The following is a 17,829-nucleotide window of genomic DNA, read 5'->3' on the forward strand; positions in this document are numbered from 1 at the left end:
ATGTGTCAGCTATTTTGACTCACAGCTGCTGCTGCTAAGTCACTTCAGTCATGTCCGACTCTGTGTGACCCCATAGACGGCAGCCCACCAGTCTCCCTCATCCCTGGGATTCTCCAGGCAAGAACACTGGAGTGGGTTGCCATTTCCTTCTCCAATGCATGGAAGTGAAAAGTGAAAGTGAAGACACTCAGTCGTGTCCGACTCTTTGCGACCCTATGAACTGCAGCCCACCAGGCTCCTCCACCCATGGGATTTTCCAGGCAAGAGTACTGGAATGGCGTGCCATTGCCTTCTCCGTTGACTCACAGCAGAGACGCTAAAATTCAAATACCAGTTCAAAGGTAAGCAAGGTGGCGAATAGGGAAGGGGGTCTTCATATTTCTTATTATTTAATATCAGTGTGGAAATGGATTTCCACAATCAGCTGATCCATCCTCTCATTTAAAGATATAGAACCTGAGGCTGACGGCCATTAAATGACTAGATTCTAGTCTTCAGGGCTGCTAATATCATATTCTTTCTACTGTGTTAGTATTTTCCAAAGTGTGGTATATGTCCCTCCAGTGGGATAAGAATTGGATTTAAAGTACTAAAACAACCTACATTTTTATTATCATTGTTACATATATATTCTAATATGGTTTAGAAAAATATAACTAGCACATTAAACCCATTTGATAAATATCAAAAATATTGTTGCTTATGATGAGGTTCTTTTATTTTGTTTTAAGTAAATTGACCAGGGGAAAACTATAGGCAAGTAACTATATGAATCATAGTGTGAATATGACAAAAATGACAATGGTTAGAGGTAAATGACTGAGTTTGGGAAACATTTCTCTACATCAGGTGGTAGCAGATTATGGCCTGATGCGGCCCACCATCTGTTTTTGTCCAGCCGTCAAGCAAAGAATGGTTTTTAAATTTTTAAGTGACCAGGAAAAATTTTTTTAAAGAATTACATTTCTTGGCATGTAAAAATCATATGAAATAAAAAAATATCAGTGTCCAAAAAGTTTCACTGGAAAGTAGCCATGCCTACACATTTATATATCTCTGGCTGCTTTTGTAAACAACAGCAGAGTTGAGAAGTTGCAACAGACCACAGTATGGCCAGCAGAGTACAAAATATTTACCTTCTGGTTCTATATTATGCTACCCACTTCATCAAGTTAAATCTCTGTGTAAGCCTACATCCCTGGAAATGTAGATTTATTAATAAATCCATTTAAATTCTTTTAGTAGAAAGAGCCTCGGTTATGTGAACTGAAGGCTTTGGGCTTCAGTTTCAAAATTTATTAAGCAGAAGTGGTTGGATTAATTACCTCTAAGATCACTCCTGGCTCATCTGAAATTCTGCACTCTGTGCAATGATCCTTCATTGTGTATAGATTTGGAATCACACAGGGAATTTTAATTAAAGTATTCATAACTATAATCATATAACAGAAAGTTCAGATAGCCAGACAAGGTGGGAGATAGGAAAACCGATAAAGGAAGTTTTCTTCAAAAATTTCTAAAAGCTCGTGTTGTCTCCAACAATATCAAAATCTGTTAAGAGAAGAGTCTCTTACCTCCACTAAACCTTGCAAAATCCTGACACACATGACGCAGCCGTAGTGCGCCCTGGCTGCAGACGGAATGAACATGTTCAAGGTTGATGTGAAGAAGATGGCAGCCCCAAAGACCCTGAGAGACCAAAACACTGTGTTACTGGGCAGGCCCACCATGGATGTGGCACATTAGTTAGACATCAGGAACAAATCTACCAGTTCATGGAAGATCACTGTCTAAATTAATAGAGAAATAGATGTGTTAGGGTCTGGTGTGTGCCATGCTAGACTGTCAGGCTGCTTTGATTCCCCAGCTCCAGTCCTTGGGCCAATAATGGGAAGGTTTGGGGCAGTACAGGGGTGTTCTGCCTAGATAAGATCCAGAAGCTGGAGACTTAGCTACATGAGGTAAACCTACTGGAGACCCACCATTCTTCTAGATTCTGCCTGAATGATCCATTCTGACTACTACCTCATGACTTCTGCACATTTGGGTTGGATCTCCTGCTTCCCAGTTCTGCCCTCATGTTAGCAGATGGGGATACCAACTATCTGAGAAGCATGCTGTGTCCTGGGACCAGCCAAGCACAGGACAGGCCGGGTACCTGTCTCAGCCCCCCAGCTTTCTGCCAAGTACTGTGTGTCTCCTCTTTGCCTGGACAGGAGTGTCCCAGGAAAAGAGAGTGGGCATCATTTTATTTCTTTCTACACATGCTAATGATGCCTCAGATCTTTTATATTCTGGGAAATCTTATTATACGTTATTTCTTTTTAGGGTAGAAGTGTCAATAGTGACTTCAAAGACCATAGGAACCAGGATTTTATCACTTTTTAAGAAGCATACAACAGGCAAGTGACAATAAATAAAGGACACAAATTAGATAAGAACATAAGTAAAATATGAGTCATGCTCAGAGAAATGACTTTACATATGGATATGACTTTCAGACTTTTTTTGCTGATCCATAAAACAAAATAAATTTTATATTGCAACCCAACACACACTCATACACACAGATGCAACCAAAACAATTTCCAAAATACGATTCTAAAATGTGCAATGAGCTAAGATATTTTCTATTCTATTTGATTATCTTTCCTTCTATTTCTCTTTCTTTTTAGAAAAATAGATATTGGTAAATCACTATTGATTTTATTACCATCTAATAAGTTCTGTTTTAGAGTTTGAAAAATACTGCTTTATAAAATATACACTTCAAAAAATCCATTTAAGTCAATTACAATTAGAAATGACCTGGAAATAATTAGTACACTCCTAGTACACTCCTTTTCTAGTACATATACATATTACATATCTCCCAAGTGGCCATCACTTTTTGCTTCAATACTTTTAGTAACAGAGAACTACTACTCCTTGAGGCAGGTCATTTTTTCTTGGACCTACTTTTATTTGCTCAAACACCTCCTATAGAATCCTAAGGGTATGAAAGACATCTTACAGTCTAGAAACAAGCCCCTCCTACTCACATGACAAAACCAGTATAGTACAGGATAATATCAACATAGTAAACAGCATCACAGAATATCATTGGTCAAAGGGAACTCAGACACAATCTAATCCATGTTTCATTTCACAGATGAGGAAATGGAGGTCCAGGGAAAAAGAGGAACTCAGTAGAGGTTACCAAGTGAGTTACTTAGGGTCCAGAAACTGTTTCTCCAGACTCAGATGCAGTTGATTTTTTTTTTTCAACTACATTATCAGTTAAAGAATTGTGAGATAGTTTAAACAAAAAAGTAAACAAAAAGATTCTTAAGAACAGGATGATATAAGATCAATGTCTGTGAATCATATCTTTAGGAATGACTTCTATCTTTCATTCTGCACCCCTAAACTGAGAGCCAGTTGTGCAGAATTGATAAAAGCATACAAAGCCACATTATGATCTGTGTAGCACTCATGTTAAGTCAATTTATCTTACCTGTTCGCAGCAAATTTATTTGAAATGAAACCACCTGGAATTTGTGTCACAATATAACCCCAGAAAAAAGATCCATGGATAAGGCCCACCGTCTCTGGATCCCAGTTAAATTGTGCTGTCTGGAAATGACAAATCAGATACACTTGGTTTGTAAGAAAACACTTGCCTGTCATCATTCACTGATGATCTTACACAATAACCCTACAAAGTCTTTCTTTCCCTCCTTTAAATTCAGAAAGTATTTTTAAATTTTTTAATCTGTATTGGGGTACAGCAGATTAACAATGCTGTGATAGTTTCAGGTGAACAGTGAAGGGATATTCAGGAAATATTGATGGGGGGCCTCAATGACAGCAGGGACACAGCAAAGTCCTTGTCATTGAGCTCAACTTCTAGTGAGAGAAAGGAGAGACTATGAACAAGTTAAAAAAAATGATGAAGGCTAAGAAGAAAATAAAACAACTTGTAAAGAAAACAAAAGGTAAATTCTAGGTTTACTGGGTTATTTAGGTACCAGTTTAGTCAGAATGACAGTCATGCCTCTCTTTTCTTTATGAAGATAATAAAACCTACCTATCCATAGGATGTCTGGGGATAAATGCCATGAATATTTCTAGTAGGTTATTCCTCTGTTTAGAGATTTTTGCATTTAACACATTAGGATAATGCCTGGAGAGCAGTGTAGACTCAGTAAATGTTAGCAGCTATTGTTGTCATTCTGATGATGACAATGGCAACAAAACGCCCTTACACAACTCTCAGACCAATGAAGCCTTTCCTCACTTTCTTTCCCAGCAAAGTAACTCACCCTTTTCAGATTTCTTACAAATCTCCCTCCTCTGAGGAAGCTCCTCAGCCACCCTGAATTGAAATGGTCATTTTTCCGAGGTGTTGGTCCACAGACCTCTGTTCTTGCAATCATGGCACCCACCCTGCTCCCAAACTAGCCTGTCACATGTCCATTTCCCACATGAGGTGGCAGGTGACTCTAAGGTGGCAGCTGTGTCCTTTTGACTTTATAACCTCTGTACCTAAAACAAGGGTCTACAACATAGAAGATGCAAGTAAATATTTGCCAAATTAATGAATGGCTTTGTAAAGCATTGGTATCAAAATCCAAGATCTTCCTATTATGGAGTAAGAGTTCTTAATTATCAACATAGTACCTTTTATGAATTTTCATCACATTTTGTTTTCCTATCACAAATTGTCATGTACTTATTTGCTCATTTATTCAATATGCACCGTGTGCTTCCTGTGTGCCAGGTCAGGTGATAGTATAAATACAAACTCAAGTGTTGCCTTTGCCTTCTAGGAGATCACAGTGCAGGTAATATTGGCTTGTGCTCTGCACTGTAGTTCCCATTTTGCAGACTAGGAAGTTGAAGCTCAAGAGTAAAATGAACCTAACCATCATTCATTCAAATCAGTTCACCAAATTTTTATTTTATGCTACCAAGTGCCACACATTGTACTAGACACTGGGCACATAGTGAACAACAGCAGTAATTGCTGTTTTCACAAGATGTCAGTGGGGATGGCAGGGAGTATATACAGGTGTTCACTGTGTTAGATGGTAATCAGAGAGGAAGAAAGAAATGTGGACAGAGAAGGGGAACAGGAAATGTTGGGTAGGAGTGAAGTAGGGAGATGTTTTACACAGAGTGGTCAGGGAAGCTTTCACTGAAGAAATGATGTCTGAGTGAACTCCTAAAGGAAGAAAGGGAGCAAGTGATGCTCTTCCTTATCGGAAGAAATTGCTTTCTAGACAAAGAAATAGCAAGTGCAAAGGCCCTGAGATAAGGATGTGTCTTGTGTGTTAGAGGAACAGCCAGATGTCAGAGGAGTTGGAGTGTGATGGATGAGGAAGGCATTAAAATAGGAGAGATTCAAGTGATGAAGGGCCTTCTAAGTCACCATAAGGACCTTGACTTTTACTCAAAGAGAGATGGAAGCACTGAGCCGAAGGACATGATTTTAAGTCACTTTCCATGTATTTCCTCTTTACAATACCTAGAGTTAATTACGTCATTTTCTATAGAAGAGGAAATTGAGATTAATTTACTTGCCCCAAGTCATAGAACCAGTTGTAAAGAAAGCCAAGACCAAGACCTCTTACCAAAAGACCATATTCTTTCCATTGCTCTGGAGACTTGACTTTCTCACTAAGAAGTAGAGACTAGACTTCCTTGCCTTGAGTCACAGAATGCTCCCAAGAAACCAAAGATCCAAGACAGAGGGATCCACTTCATTCAACAACTGTCAATCACATGGTCCCCTGCTCATGTCTTGCCCTCTGACAGAATGGTGCTTCTTTCCATCTGGACAAAGTTACCTGAAGAAAAGTACTTGTGCCTGCCAAGAACTGACTTTCACTATCATTGAGTCCATGAGAATCATAATGGTCCTATGTATGAATTCTTATAATAAACCAGGTGTTACATCAGAGATGGTATTAGGCTGAAAAAATGGTTCCCAAAGATACATGCACAAAACCCCCAGAATCTATAGATGCTGTCTTATTTGAGAAAAATGTTTTGCTGATGTGATAAAGTCAAGGATTTCTAGGTGAGGTTTTCTGGATTATCTAACTGGGCCCTAAATCTGATGACAAATGTCCTTGTAAGAGAAAGGCAGGGGGAGACTTGAGACATAAGAGGAAAGAAGGCCATGTGAAGATGGAGGCAGAGACTAGAGTGATGCTGCCACAAGCCAAGGAACACTCGGAGCCACCAAAGCTGGAAAAGGCAAAGACGGATTCTCCCCTGGAGCCTTTGGAGGGAGTGTGGCTCCCTCCAATGCCGAATTGATTTCTGGCCTCCCTGATTATGAGAGACTAAATTCCCATTGTTTTTAAGCCACATGTTCATGGTCATTTGTTACAGCAGCCTTAGGAAAGTAATAGAGTTGTTCAATATATTGGTACCAGATTATCTTGTTTGATCTGCAATCAGGCCTTTTATTCCCATTTCACAATACAAAGCAATGAGACTTAGTAAAGAATTTCTAGAAGTGCCAGGTTCTACCTCCCTGCTCACATTTCCTTCTAAGAGGATTCTCCTCCTCCCCTCAGTGCCAAGGGCCTCTCCCCCGTGACTGTGGATGGACACCTGAATAGAGGGAGCCAACGTATAGGCTGGACTCTCTCTGTCTCTCTCTCTCTCTTTCTCTCTCTCTCTAATCTGAACCCAGAGATTCTAGTTAGACAATACTGCACACTTGAAACAAGTTCCATTGGAGTCAGGGCCAAGTAAGTCAGCTCCCCAGCAAGGCAACGGCTTGAGGAACTTCAGCTTTGGAGAGCAGTGAGATACCATGGAAAAGAAAAAACAGTCCAGGAAGAGACCTGGGAGAATGGAGCCGACTCAGAGAGAAGCAGACGCAAGACCCTGAAAGGCCAGAAAGTTGGAGAGTAAGCTGAGGATTTCCTAGTTCCCATGAGGTCCAGCTCCACTCTGCCCCTCCTGACTCCTTCTCCACCCCACAGTGCGGTACAGCCTGGATCTCAGTCCCTCCTCAGGCTGGCTCCCTTGTCTGGGGCACAGACTGCACAAGCATACACAGCAGATAGCTTTCCACCCTTCACTTTCCTGAGATCCCCAAAGCCCTACAGTCATGTCCTTTTTAACTTGAGCTGGTTTCCCATTTCTGTTCTTTGCAACCAGCAATCCCTAACCAGGACAGAAGGGCAACTTGCTCAAGGTTCCAGAGCTAATAAACAACAGAGTCAAATTTGAAACCAGGTCTGGCAGATTCCAAAGCCCGATTCTTCTTAACCCTACATGATTCATGAGGAGTTTGGATTTTTCCTGAGGGTAATGAGAACTAATCTCCAAGTTTCTCAAACTTCAGTCATTTATTGCTTACCACATGCCAGACACTGTTCTATATGATTCACATGTTTTAAAACTCATAATTATTAAACTAAAAAAATGATTATGTTTCACACATCAACTGAAGCTACCGTTTATACTATCAGAATATATCAGACTATCAGAATATATGCCAGTTATTTGCAAGGCCTACCTATTTATACCTGGAGTAGGAAATGGAACCCACTCCAATATTCTTGCCTGGAAAATTCCATGGACAGAAGAGCCTGGCAGGCTATACAGTGTATGGGGCTGCAAATAGTCAGACACGACTGAGCAACTGAGCACACACACCTATCCATACTACTTACTTTTCTCCCTTTACTGAAAATAAAGATTTAAAAAATATCTCAGTGCAAAATATCTAGTTTTTCTCCAATAAAGCCAACAAAACAAAATTACCAGCCATTGAGAGGCTTTCTTAATACAATTAGTGAAATCTTTGTCCTTGGGTTGAACATGCTCAGATGGTATCTCAGCTTTGTTCTATTTGGATAAGTGAGAAATGGCCTGCTATAAATTGGAACTTCTGAAATGCTACTAAACTCTTACTTATGATGCCAGAGAAAATGATGTAAAGCATATTTTAGATCTTAATCAGTTTCTCTAAGACTCCAGAGGGCAAAACCATAGAAACTAGAGAGCACACACAACATTGTTTCTTAAGTTTATCAAAATGCCTTTTCCATTTGCCTCAAAGCAAATTCTGTTGACCTAGGCCTATCTTTTCATGCAACAAACAAATGCAAACCAGCATCTCATTTTGATCCAGGCCTTAGCAGACAAGTTTAATTAGCTGCCTTTCCTCACAAAAGGCTGCCAGAATGCATGTGATACACATCTGAAACCTCATTAATGTCCATCATTCTTTATTTTCAAACTGTATGACATCCTTCTTACACCTCTACTGCCCTCCCTGCCCCTCTCCTGCAAAATAAACAACCAGGATATCCTTTTAAAAACAGATTCAACTGTGGCATAAAAAAGAGAATGGTTAGAAGAATCTCCATGGTACCCTTTTCTTCTGGTAGAATAATCTCTTAGTTAAAAAAGAAAAAGGGCTGGGGAATCTGCAGGCCAACTAAAGAGACTTCTTTTTAATGAACTGAAATCAGTATTTGGCAGAAACTGTTTCAGGTAATGCTGATAGACACAGCATGAAGGAAAGCATTCTGCAGTTAAGCCCAGGAAATAAGGCACACCATGGCCCACTCGGAGATTCTCAGAGGACGCAGCACAGTAAAGGTTCCTAGTTCATATGACACCTTCTTCAAAGCACAGCCTACAGAACAGTGGTGTCCAGACACCAGTTTGGGAAACTCTGATCTAAATGCTTTCCCAAACATGGGTAGAGACTGGAGAACTATTAGAAGTCTCTCTGCAAGAAAGGAACCCTCCTGCACTGTTGGTGGGAATGATTGGTACAGCCATTATGGAGAACAATATGGAGGTTCCTTAACAAACCACACATAGAGCTACCTTATGACCCTGCAACCCTACTCCTGGGCATATATGTGGAGAAAAACATGATCCGAAAGGATACATACACCCCAGTGTTCATGGCAGCAGTTCACAATAGCCAAGGCATGTGTGTGTGTGTCTGTGTGTATGTGTGTCTGTGCTTAGTCACTCAGTCATGTCCAACCCTTTGCAACCACATGGACTGTAGCCCACCAGACTCCTTTGTCAATGGGGATTCTCCAGGCAAGAATACTAGAGCGGGTTACCATGCCCTCCTGCAGGGGACCTTCCCAACCCAGGTCTCCCGCACTGCAGGCAGATTCTTTACCATCTGAGCCACCATGGAAGCCCCAGCCAAGACATGGAAGCAACCTAAATGTCCATCAACAGAGAAATGGATGAAGAAGATGTGGTACGTATACATGATGGGATATTCAGCCATTAAAAAGAATGAAATAATGCTACATGCAGCAACAGGGATGGAGCGAGTGTCATACTGAGTGAAGTAAATCAGATCAGAAAGAGGAGAAATATTTGATATCCTTTATACATGGAATCTAAAAAAAAAAAAAAGGATATAAATGAACTTACTTACAAAACAGAAAGAGACTCACAGACTTAGAAAACGAACTTGTGGTTGCCAGCGCTTGGGGAGAAGGGGTAGTAAGTACTTTGGGAAGGTCATGTACACAGTGCTAGAAGTCTCTCTGCAAACAGATGGATTTCCACATGAGTCACTCCAGTGTGTGCATTCAACACAATGAAACAGATATATTGGGTATCCACTGGGCATACGTTTTTGTTTTATTCTCCCATAATCTCAATACTTCTCAAGGCTTATCATTTAAGAAACAAACCAGATTTCATCTTTTCAGTGGTTCATGAAAACAGTACTGTTTAAGTGACATCACTACAGGCTTGCTTATGACTACAAGAGCCTTTGAATGGGGCCTTCTGCTTCTGTTCACTCCAGTCCTGATCCACTGGATCCACTGGGAGATGACTGGCTGGACAGTGATTATCCTGGAGTATGGATCTGATGGTACCATTTCTCTGCTTAAAGCCCACGCCTGACTCCCCTTAGACTTGCCGGGCTCTCCAAGACCTAACCCCACTTTACCTGTTGCCTCCTTCTTTTGATGCTTACCTCATTCTATCCTTTTACCAGGATTCTTAACTGGAGTCTGTGGATGGAATCCTGTGGATCTATGAACTTGAATGGGGAAAAATCAGCATCTTTATTGCTACTAACTAATAGAGCAGCATTTCCTATAATTGTGAATGTAAGCAACAAACCCCAGTCATATTATCAGGACTTGTGATTCTATTACTAGAGGAAATTGTAAATATGTTCTATCCCATGATGGCTGTTGTCATTATCTCAAATTATTGTTCACCCTTCAAACACCAAAATTACAGAAATTATTAGACCCATTGCTAGATTTTGTCATCTGATGTGTTCATAAAGAGACCATAAGTTTCTATATCACAAATTCAATTCTTAGTTTGTTATCTGTATTTAAAAAATTGGTTTCCTTTGTGATCCTATGTGTTTTTTAAAGTTTTATTTTATTTACTTATTTATTTAAGTCGCTCCTGGTGGGCTGCCATCTATGGGGTCGCACAGAGTCGGACATGACTGAAGCGACTTAGCAGCAGCAGCAGCATGTGGCATGGGGGATCTTAGATCCCCACCCAGGGATCAAACCCTCATCTCCTGCAGTGGAAGTGCAGAGTCTTAACCACCGGACCACCAAGGAAGTCCCCTGTGTGTTTTAAGAATTTAAAACATTAATACAGCTGTTGCTAAAAGACACTGACATAGACAGACACTGACCTGAATTTCCGGTTTTCCATCAACATATACAGTGCTGTTATTGACCATTTCCACAATGGCAACTCCAAGATTGCACCGAATGCCAAAGGAAATGCAGAACCCCAGCCCACTCATGATAGCAATGATGTAGCGCTTGGGGACCCCACAGCAGTGGCAGTCACAGAGTGGGGGCTTCTGCCTGGGCGTCTGCACTGGCCTCCCTTCTTCATTCAGCTCAATGTTAACTTCTTCCTCATTGGTCCCATCAAGTTTCCTACAGCGGGCAAATGGACAGGGAAGAAAGACCAGGATTACAAAGTATACTAGGCAAGAAGAAAAAGTGTACCAAGAAAGAAAAAGGAAAACTCAGAGTAGGATGCATCCTGCATGTTTTAACATCATCATCATTATTACTAAAATAAATTATACTGGTTAAAATTTACTGATATTCTGGATATTGTGTTGCACCCTTATAGACATTAACTTATTTTAATCTCATAACAGCTACACAAGGTAGATAGTGTTATCTTGTCCATTTATAGACAAAAAACTAAGTCCTCTGAGGTAGGATGCAAGTTCAAGTCCAGAGTTTGTATCCTCAACAATATGCCTTACTGAATATCCTGCTGAAAGAGTATCTATAAACTTCATCCACATGACATGACCTAGCTGACTATTATGTTTGACTTTAATTTTAATGTCACTTGAAGCCTGCTAAAAGATATACAGCAAAAAATCGATTTATTTTCAGATTCTTTTTTCTTCTTTTTCTAAGTCTTAATACAATACTAGGTAAGGAGGTACATTTTCTATTACAGCACAAACCAGTTGGTTGTGTATCTGTTCTTTCTTAAGTGGTTCTAAGGTGATTCTCTGGCACTTTTTAAACAGAGGGCATGATTTCTCATTGAGTCCCATGAATTCAGATTATGGCAGTCCATTGCAGTGAATTTACTCTCTTCTTTAAAAAAAAAAAAAGTAATTGGGAAAACTGAACACTATCTGTCAATAATAAAAGGAGCTGTTTGCATCATCACACGTACCATAACCCTTCTGAAGATGGCCGATTAAGGTCCAAGTCTTTGTAAAAATAAGCAAAGCTTATATGTTTTCAAGAGTATCATATTCATTAATAACTAATACAATGTCTAACAGACTACATAGAAACACAAATAATTTGCCCACCAATTCATAGCAGAGATCATCATAGTAGCTTCTTATGACTCAAGCAAATAAGGTTAAAGCACATATAGAGAGAGCCTGGACAGGGAAGCCTGGCGTGCTGCGGTCCATGGGGTTGCAAAGAGTCGGACACGACTGAGCAACTGAACTGTGCTGAGAGAGAGCAAATGTACTGGATTTAATTCAGCTCATCAAATATTTACTGAGTGCCTACTGTGTGTCAGGCACTATACTGAGTGTTATGGAAGAATAAAGAAAGTGACCCGGTTTCTGATCTCCTTCAGCTCTTAGAGGAAGAAAGACACATACACAGTTGTAATTGCTGGATGATGTAGGTTTTCTTGAAATCAAGGTGAAGTGCAGTGATAAAACAGGAAAGGAACTTTCAATTTTAATTTGTGAGGTCTGAATGGTAGCTTAATAAGTATGCAAGAATATGGAAGTAATCGGAAGAGAACATCAACCTCCCAATGCACTTTTGTAACCTACCTGCGTGTGTGCTGATGTGTTCTACGTTTTCTTCTACGGTTGTCTTACAAGCCTCTAGCTAAGGCCAACCTCTTTCCCTGGGCACTAGATCTCATTGCCTCTCATGTACTCAAGGAAATCCCTATCCACATATTTCATCAATTATTTCTCCTCTCTACTAGAACGTTCCTACTGTCTACAAATATGCCCTTATTTGTCCCACATCAACATTTAAAATAAAAACACTTTCTCTTTCAGCTACCTGCCTATTTCTCACCTTCCTCTTATAGAAAAACTCAGAAGTCAGTGTCTCACTTCCCTTTGTCCCATTCTCTCTTGTACACACTCTAAACAGGTATATCTCCCAACCTGTCCACCAAAATTGCTCTTCTTGGGCTATCAATGCCCTCCACGTGGTTCAGTTTAGTTCAGTCGCTCAGTCATGTCTGACTCTTTGTAACCCCATGGACTGCAGCATTCCAGGCTTCCCTATCCATCACCAATTCCTGGAGCTTGTTCAAACTCATGTCCATTGAGTTGGTGATGCTATCCAACCATCTCATCCTCTGTCATCCCCTTCTCCTCCTGCCTTCAATATTTCCCAGCATCAGGGTCTTTTCCAGTGAGTCAACCATGAGTCCACATGGTTCAACCCAAAGGCTCTTTCCAGTCCTCATCTAGTTGACCTGTGAGCAGCACTTGACACTACTGATTATTCTTTCTTCCTTGACGATTTTGATTCCTTCATGGATACCACACTCACTTGGTGGTCCTTCTAATCCCTGCAACACTCCTGTTTTGTCTCTTAAGCTGAGTTGTTACTTCCTCAACCTGTAAACACTGGGATGCCCAGAGCTCAGTTTATAGACCTCTTTTGTTTTCTGTCTGTACTTTCTAGGTGACCTCACTCATCTCTGGGCTTTAGACACCATGCATATGCTAACAGATTTCAATTTTCATATCTAGATTTATTTGACATCTTTGTAGACACATGATCAGCATCTCAAACCTAACATATCCAAACTGAGTTCCTCTAAAAAAAAAGGTTAATTCCTGAAGCTTTTCACATTCCAAGTAATGACAGTTTTGTTCCTTTGGTTGCTCAGAAAAAAACCTTGAGTGACACCCTGGATGCATCTCTTCTCCAATCTCCATCCAATCTATGCATCAGCGTCCCTTAGTTTGAATTTGTACTCTTCCATTTACTTAGCTGTGTGACTTTGGCCTAGTTAACCTCTCTGAGCTTTCTTCCCAGGTGGCACTAGTGGTAAAAGAACCTGCCTGCCAATGCAAGAGATGTAAGAGACATGGGTTCAATTCATGGGTCGGGAAGATCCCCTGGAGGAGGGCATGGCAACCTATTCCTGTATTCTTGCCTGGAGTATCCCATGCACAGGGGAGCCTAGTATGCTGCAGGCTGTGGGGTCACAGAGAGTTGGACACAACTTAGCAACTACACAACAACAGCACAGATCATTTAGAACAGAACTTGATACACGTGCCAGCTATTTTTATTACATTAATCCTCATAACCACTTACTGAGTCCACTCTGCTAGGATGAGCATAAATGCCAGTTACTGCCATTTATATTGATATCTAAGAGTTATTTAGATCATAAGACTCTTTATAATGTGCAGCCCCAGTGGTATCCATGAATTTCTGGCATGAATGAATATAATACTTATCTTATAGAGCTGTGGTTAAGATTAAATGAATTTCTACCACCAGATAGTTGATTTGAGTGGTAGCACAGTGTAATGAGTAAGAAAGATGGGCACAAAATGTCTGGTCTGAAACCCAGCTCTGCCACTTACAAACTGTGTCGCCTTGGGCGACTTACTTAACCTCTCTGTGCCACAGTTTTCTCATCCGTAAAACTGTGATTATAATTGGCCCTCCCTCATAGGGTTGTTAATAGAATTAATGGTACCTGGAACATAGTGTTATTACTATCATTCACTACACATAAGCAATTAGAGAACATTCATCATTTAAGCTGAAAAAAGTCTGTATATCAGTTTCTGGACATTAATTTCCAAATGCAATGCCTTCTATCTGTTCCAAGAGTGGATGATAAGTGAATGCATCATCTTGCTACATTTCAAAAATATTAATGTACCTTTAGCTGATGAATTGCTCAGCTGCTTCTTATCAATGACTCTGCTCTCCAGGAAGACTGACAGTGTCTGGCTGTAATCAGCCCCATGGTTGGACTCCAGACACTTGTCTATGCATTTACCTCTCCCTTGACCATGAGGAAGACCCCACAGTTCAAAAGCATACAGAAAATTCCATTCAGATGATGATCTTAGTAGTAAACATTATTAGACATCTATGATTTATACTGATTGCTAAGTTAGAAAGTCGGGATTCTTAACTTCCCAATGTTCCTGCCTCTTACAAAACAGAAAACATTTCTTTGTGACTTTTTTATTACACTGGATCCTGTTGACTGGTTTTACGTAAAAATCAACAATGAGAGGAAACATCCATTACATACCAGGTTCTGGGCAAAGCATCATATATATATATGTATATATATATATATATATATATACACATATCTTATAGACTTGAGGTTAACACCAAGTGTTAAAACAGCAGAGCTGTTTTTGCTGGAGGAGCCCTAATTCTGGAGCTCTGCTCAAAGACCACCAGAGTTGAGGATCACTTCAGATTGCCAGTCAGTTAATGCCTACCTCTGTCAATAATTTCTCTCCAGGGATCACTGAAAGACGAGGTATGAATTTAGCTTTATTCTAAAACCAATCATTCTATAATTACGAGAACAATGATAACATCTAGCATGTATTAAGTGTGCTCTCTATCTAGAACTATGATAGCAGGGTTTTTTTTTTTTTAATTGTTCAGTGAGCCAATTCTGAGAAAACTCTTCAGAGTAATAGACACATAGCTTAATTTGGGGTTGAAGTCGCACAACTTGGAAATTACTGATTTTGTTATATCCCTAAAGCAAACCAATCTGGTAAACAAAAGGATATTCAAGTGGATCATTCAATCAAACATAGTAAAACCAGCACTTAGGACTGAGAAAAGTGATTAAATCTTAAAAAGCAGCTAAAGTTGAAAAAGAACACTCCTAAGTATTTATATAAAGCTAAATAGTTGTCATAACTTGAATATGCCAATTAAGCCACTGTGCTTCCTTTTGCATTTTTAATCAAATGAAACACCACCATAAAAAGATGTTACCCGGGAGTGCTCCACAGAAGAATAAAACACTCTTAAAAGAAAAGGTTATTATAATCATTTCCTGTGTTTAGCTAGTTTATCCTGCTGTCACTGAGGTAGGTTTTCATTTATACATGAAAATTCAGTGTAGTTCTGACTGAAACTTTTTGTTTTTAATTACCAAAGTAATAAGGTACCCAACTCAGTTCTCTTGCTAAGCTCACCAAAGGGATACAGTGGAAAAATTAACACTGGCAGGAGTCTATGTATTATAAAACACAAGAAGTGGAATGAATCTGTGGGCTAGTTTTTAAATTTATGAGAAAACATAGATAGAAAAGTTAAAAGCAGATGCCAAGGGAAATTTTCATTCATCATAATTAGAAATAATGATAAAAATTTTATCAAAGTTATTTTCACATTTATTTACATCAAAGAAATTAAAAGAATCATTTTACCTTGCACATAAGAACTGCTTATTAATTCATTTATAAAACCTAGGAGGGCATTTACTATGTCTATTTTAAAAACCACAAATTAAATATCACATCAATTCATTCATTTATAGCAAATTCTCCTTTCAATAATAATATATTTTACTTTAAAAAAAAAGATCTATTTTTTTGTTTGGACAAAAACATTCAATTCAGTGACACCACTTAACACTTTCCCATTTAATCATGTAAGATTTTCTGTTTTAAATACTAATTTTTAAAGTTACTTTCTTCATATTATTGTGCAATAATCCTTCTTTTTGAAAACTATACAATCAAGAACCACTTCATACAGTTTATATTACAAGCTTATACAATTTGAAAATACCTAATTTTCATCTGCAGTGAAAAATTCTTAAAAATTATTTCAACTCAAAGCATAACCATGCAAAGTGGTTCCTGGTTTTGTTGTTACTATTGAATTAACATAAAGTGTTATATCCCCAAATATTTTCTAATTCAATGACAAACACATAACTTGCAATATTACTGTGTCCAATAAGTGCTAATCTTGCTGCATAAACGGAGTGCTTGTCTTGGTGTTTTCCTAATTTAACCTTATCCTTTTGATGCATCTTCTTTTCCTCCAGGTGTAGTCTGTTGGAGCTGGAAGTGGCTTCAGAAGCCCTTTATTCTGACCCTCCCACTCCTTTTTAAAATGTAGCTTTAAAAACATGAGAAAAATTCTTTCAAACACCATCAACAATGTGAAGCTACTCTGAAATAAATCTAAAGTTTGCATTCAGACTTTACCTTTGTAAAATCCCCAACGAATCTCCCACAGCGTTCTTCACTCCCTCCTTTCCAGGTTTCAAAATTTTTTCTTTGAAGGTATTGAATGCTTTAAAAGGCATTGTGATACCGGGGTACCTCCAAGCCTTCAACAGTCAGTCTCAGGAACTCTCATCCTTCATTTCCAGCATGGGGATCACTCTGCTTTCCTCGATGAACACCTGGAAGTCAGTTCTCAGGGAGGTGACTATTTAAAATCAAAAAGGCATGAAACCCAGCCCAGATCTTTCCAGATGAGACACAACACCCGCGCCCCCAAACAGGAGAGGCCAGATGATCTGTGACTGGGAATTCAGCCCCTCTCAGCTCCCAGCTCAGCAGCAGCCTGTAGTGCTGTCTCAGGCAGCCACTCTCAGGCTGAGTGCAGCCCGGCTCCCTCCCTGGGCCGCAGCTGGAGAAGCTAAAGGGGGCTCCAGCCCATGAAGTGTCCTGCGACCAGCGAAAGCCTCTGCAGCCTACCTCCAGCCCCTCCTGCTGCTTCTGACCACATTCCCTTCCTGCCTCACTCAGCTCAGCTGTGGCTTTCACTGAGGGATCCTTTCCAAGGTGATGCTATAGTAACCGGCACAATACCTGTCCCTTGGCCGCTGGGCTTATTAATGGCTCTCAGCCAGAGCAAGCACCCAGGGCGAAGTGTGTTAAACACCCACAAGTCCTCTGCTTTTCTGAGGTCTGGCCCCCAAGACAGGCTCTCAGTCACTGCATTAGGGCCTTTTATGCCTCTCTTGGGTGAGTTGAAGCAGTTTTTGCATCAGACACCAGTACGGATGTGGTCCTTGGAGGGACGTTTGCATTTGAGGAGGCTAAACGCAAAACCCAAGCCATATGCCTCTAGGAGGGCATTTGTCTGATCAACAGAGCAGGCTCACTTACGGTGTAGCGTGTTAAGTGCCATTGGGACCATCAAACTGAAGGTAACTGAGCCAGTCCTAGAACCTGCTTAGTGCTCTTCCCTGGTCTTCATTGTCTTCAGAATAAACCTAAATTCTTTATCATGGCACAGAAGACACTCTGTGTGACTCTAGCCCTGCTTCTTGTCACTCTGCTCTTTCTAT

The 17,829-nt window shown here is 40.0% G+C and overlaps 1 protein-coding gene across 1 annotated transcript in view; it reads right to left on the reverse strand.

Annotated features, from left to right (window-relative positions):
* Window positions 1-17,310, reverse strand: part of SLC17A8 (solute carrier family 17 member 8) — a 40,162-nt gene extending 22,852 nt beyond the window's left edge. Inside the window, exons 1-4 of the mRNA XM_027542042.1 lie at window positions 16,736-17,310; window positions 10,667-10,919; window positions 3,497-3,615; window positions 1,575-1,689 (exon numbers count right to left, since the gene is read on the reverse strand). Of these exons, the coding sequence (XP_027397843.1) occupies window positions 1,575-1,689; window positions 3,497-3,615; window positions 10,667-10,919; window positions 16,736-16,836 (588 nt within the window). The 5' untranslated portion in view covers window positions 16,837-17,310. The remainder of the gene's footprint in view (window positions 1-1,574; window positions 1,690-3,496; window positions 3,616-10,666; window positions 10,920-16,735) is intronic.
* Between the last annotated feature and the right edge of the window lie 519 nt (window positions 17,311-17,829).

Source organism: Bos indicus x Bos taurus, chromosome 5 (assembly GCF_003369695.1).
Source record: "Bos indicus x Bos taurus breed Angus x Brahman F1 hybrid chromosome 5, Bos_hybrid_MaternalHap_v2.0, whole genome shotgun sequence".
In the NCBI taxonomy this organism is placed as follows: Eukaryota; Metazoa; Chordata; class Mammalia; order Artiodactyla; family Bovidae; genus Bos; species Bos indicus x Bos taurus.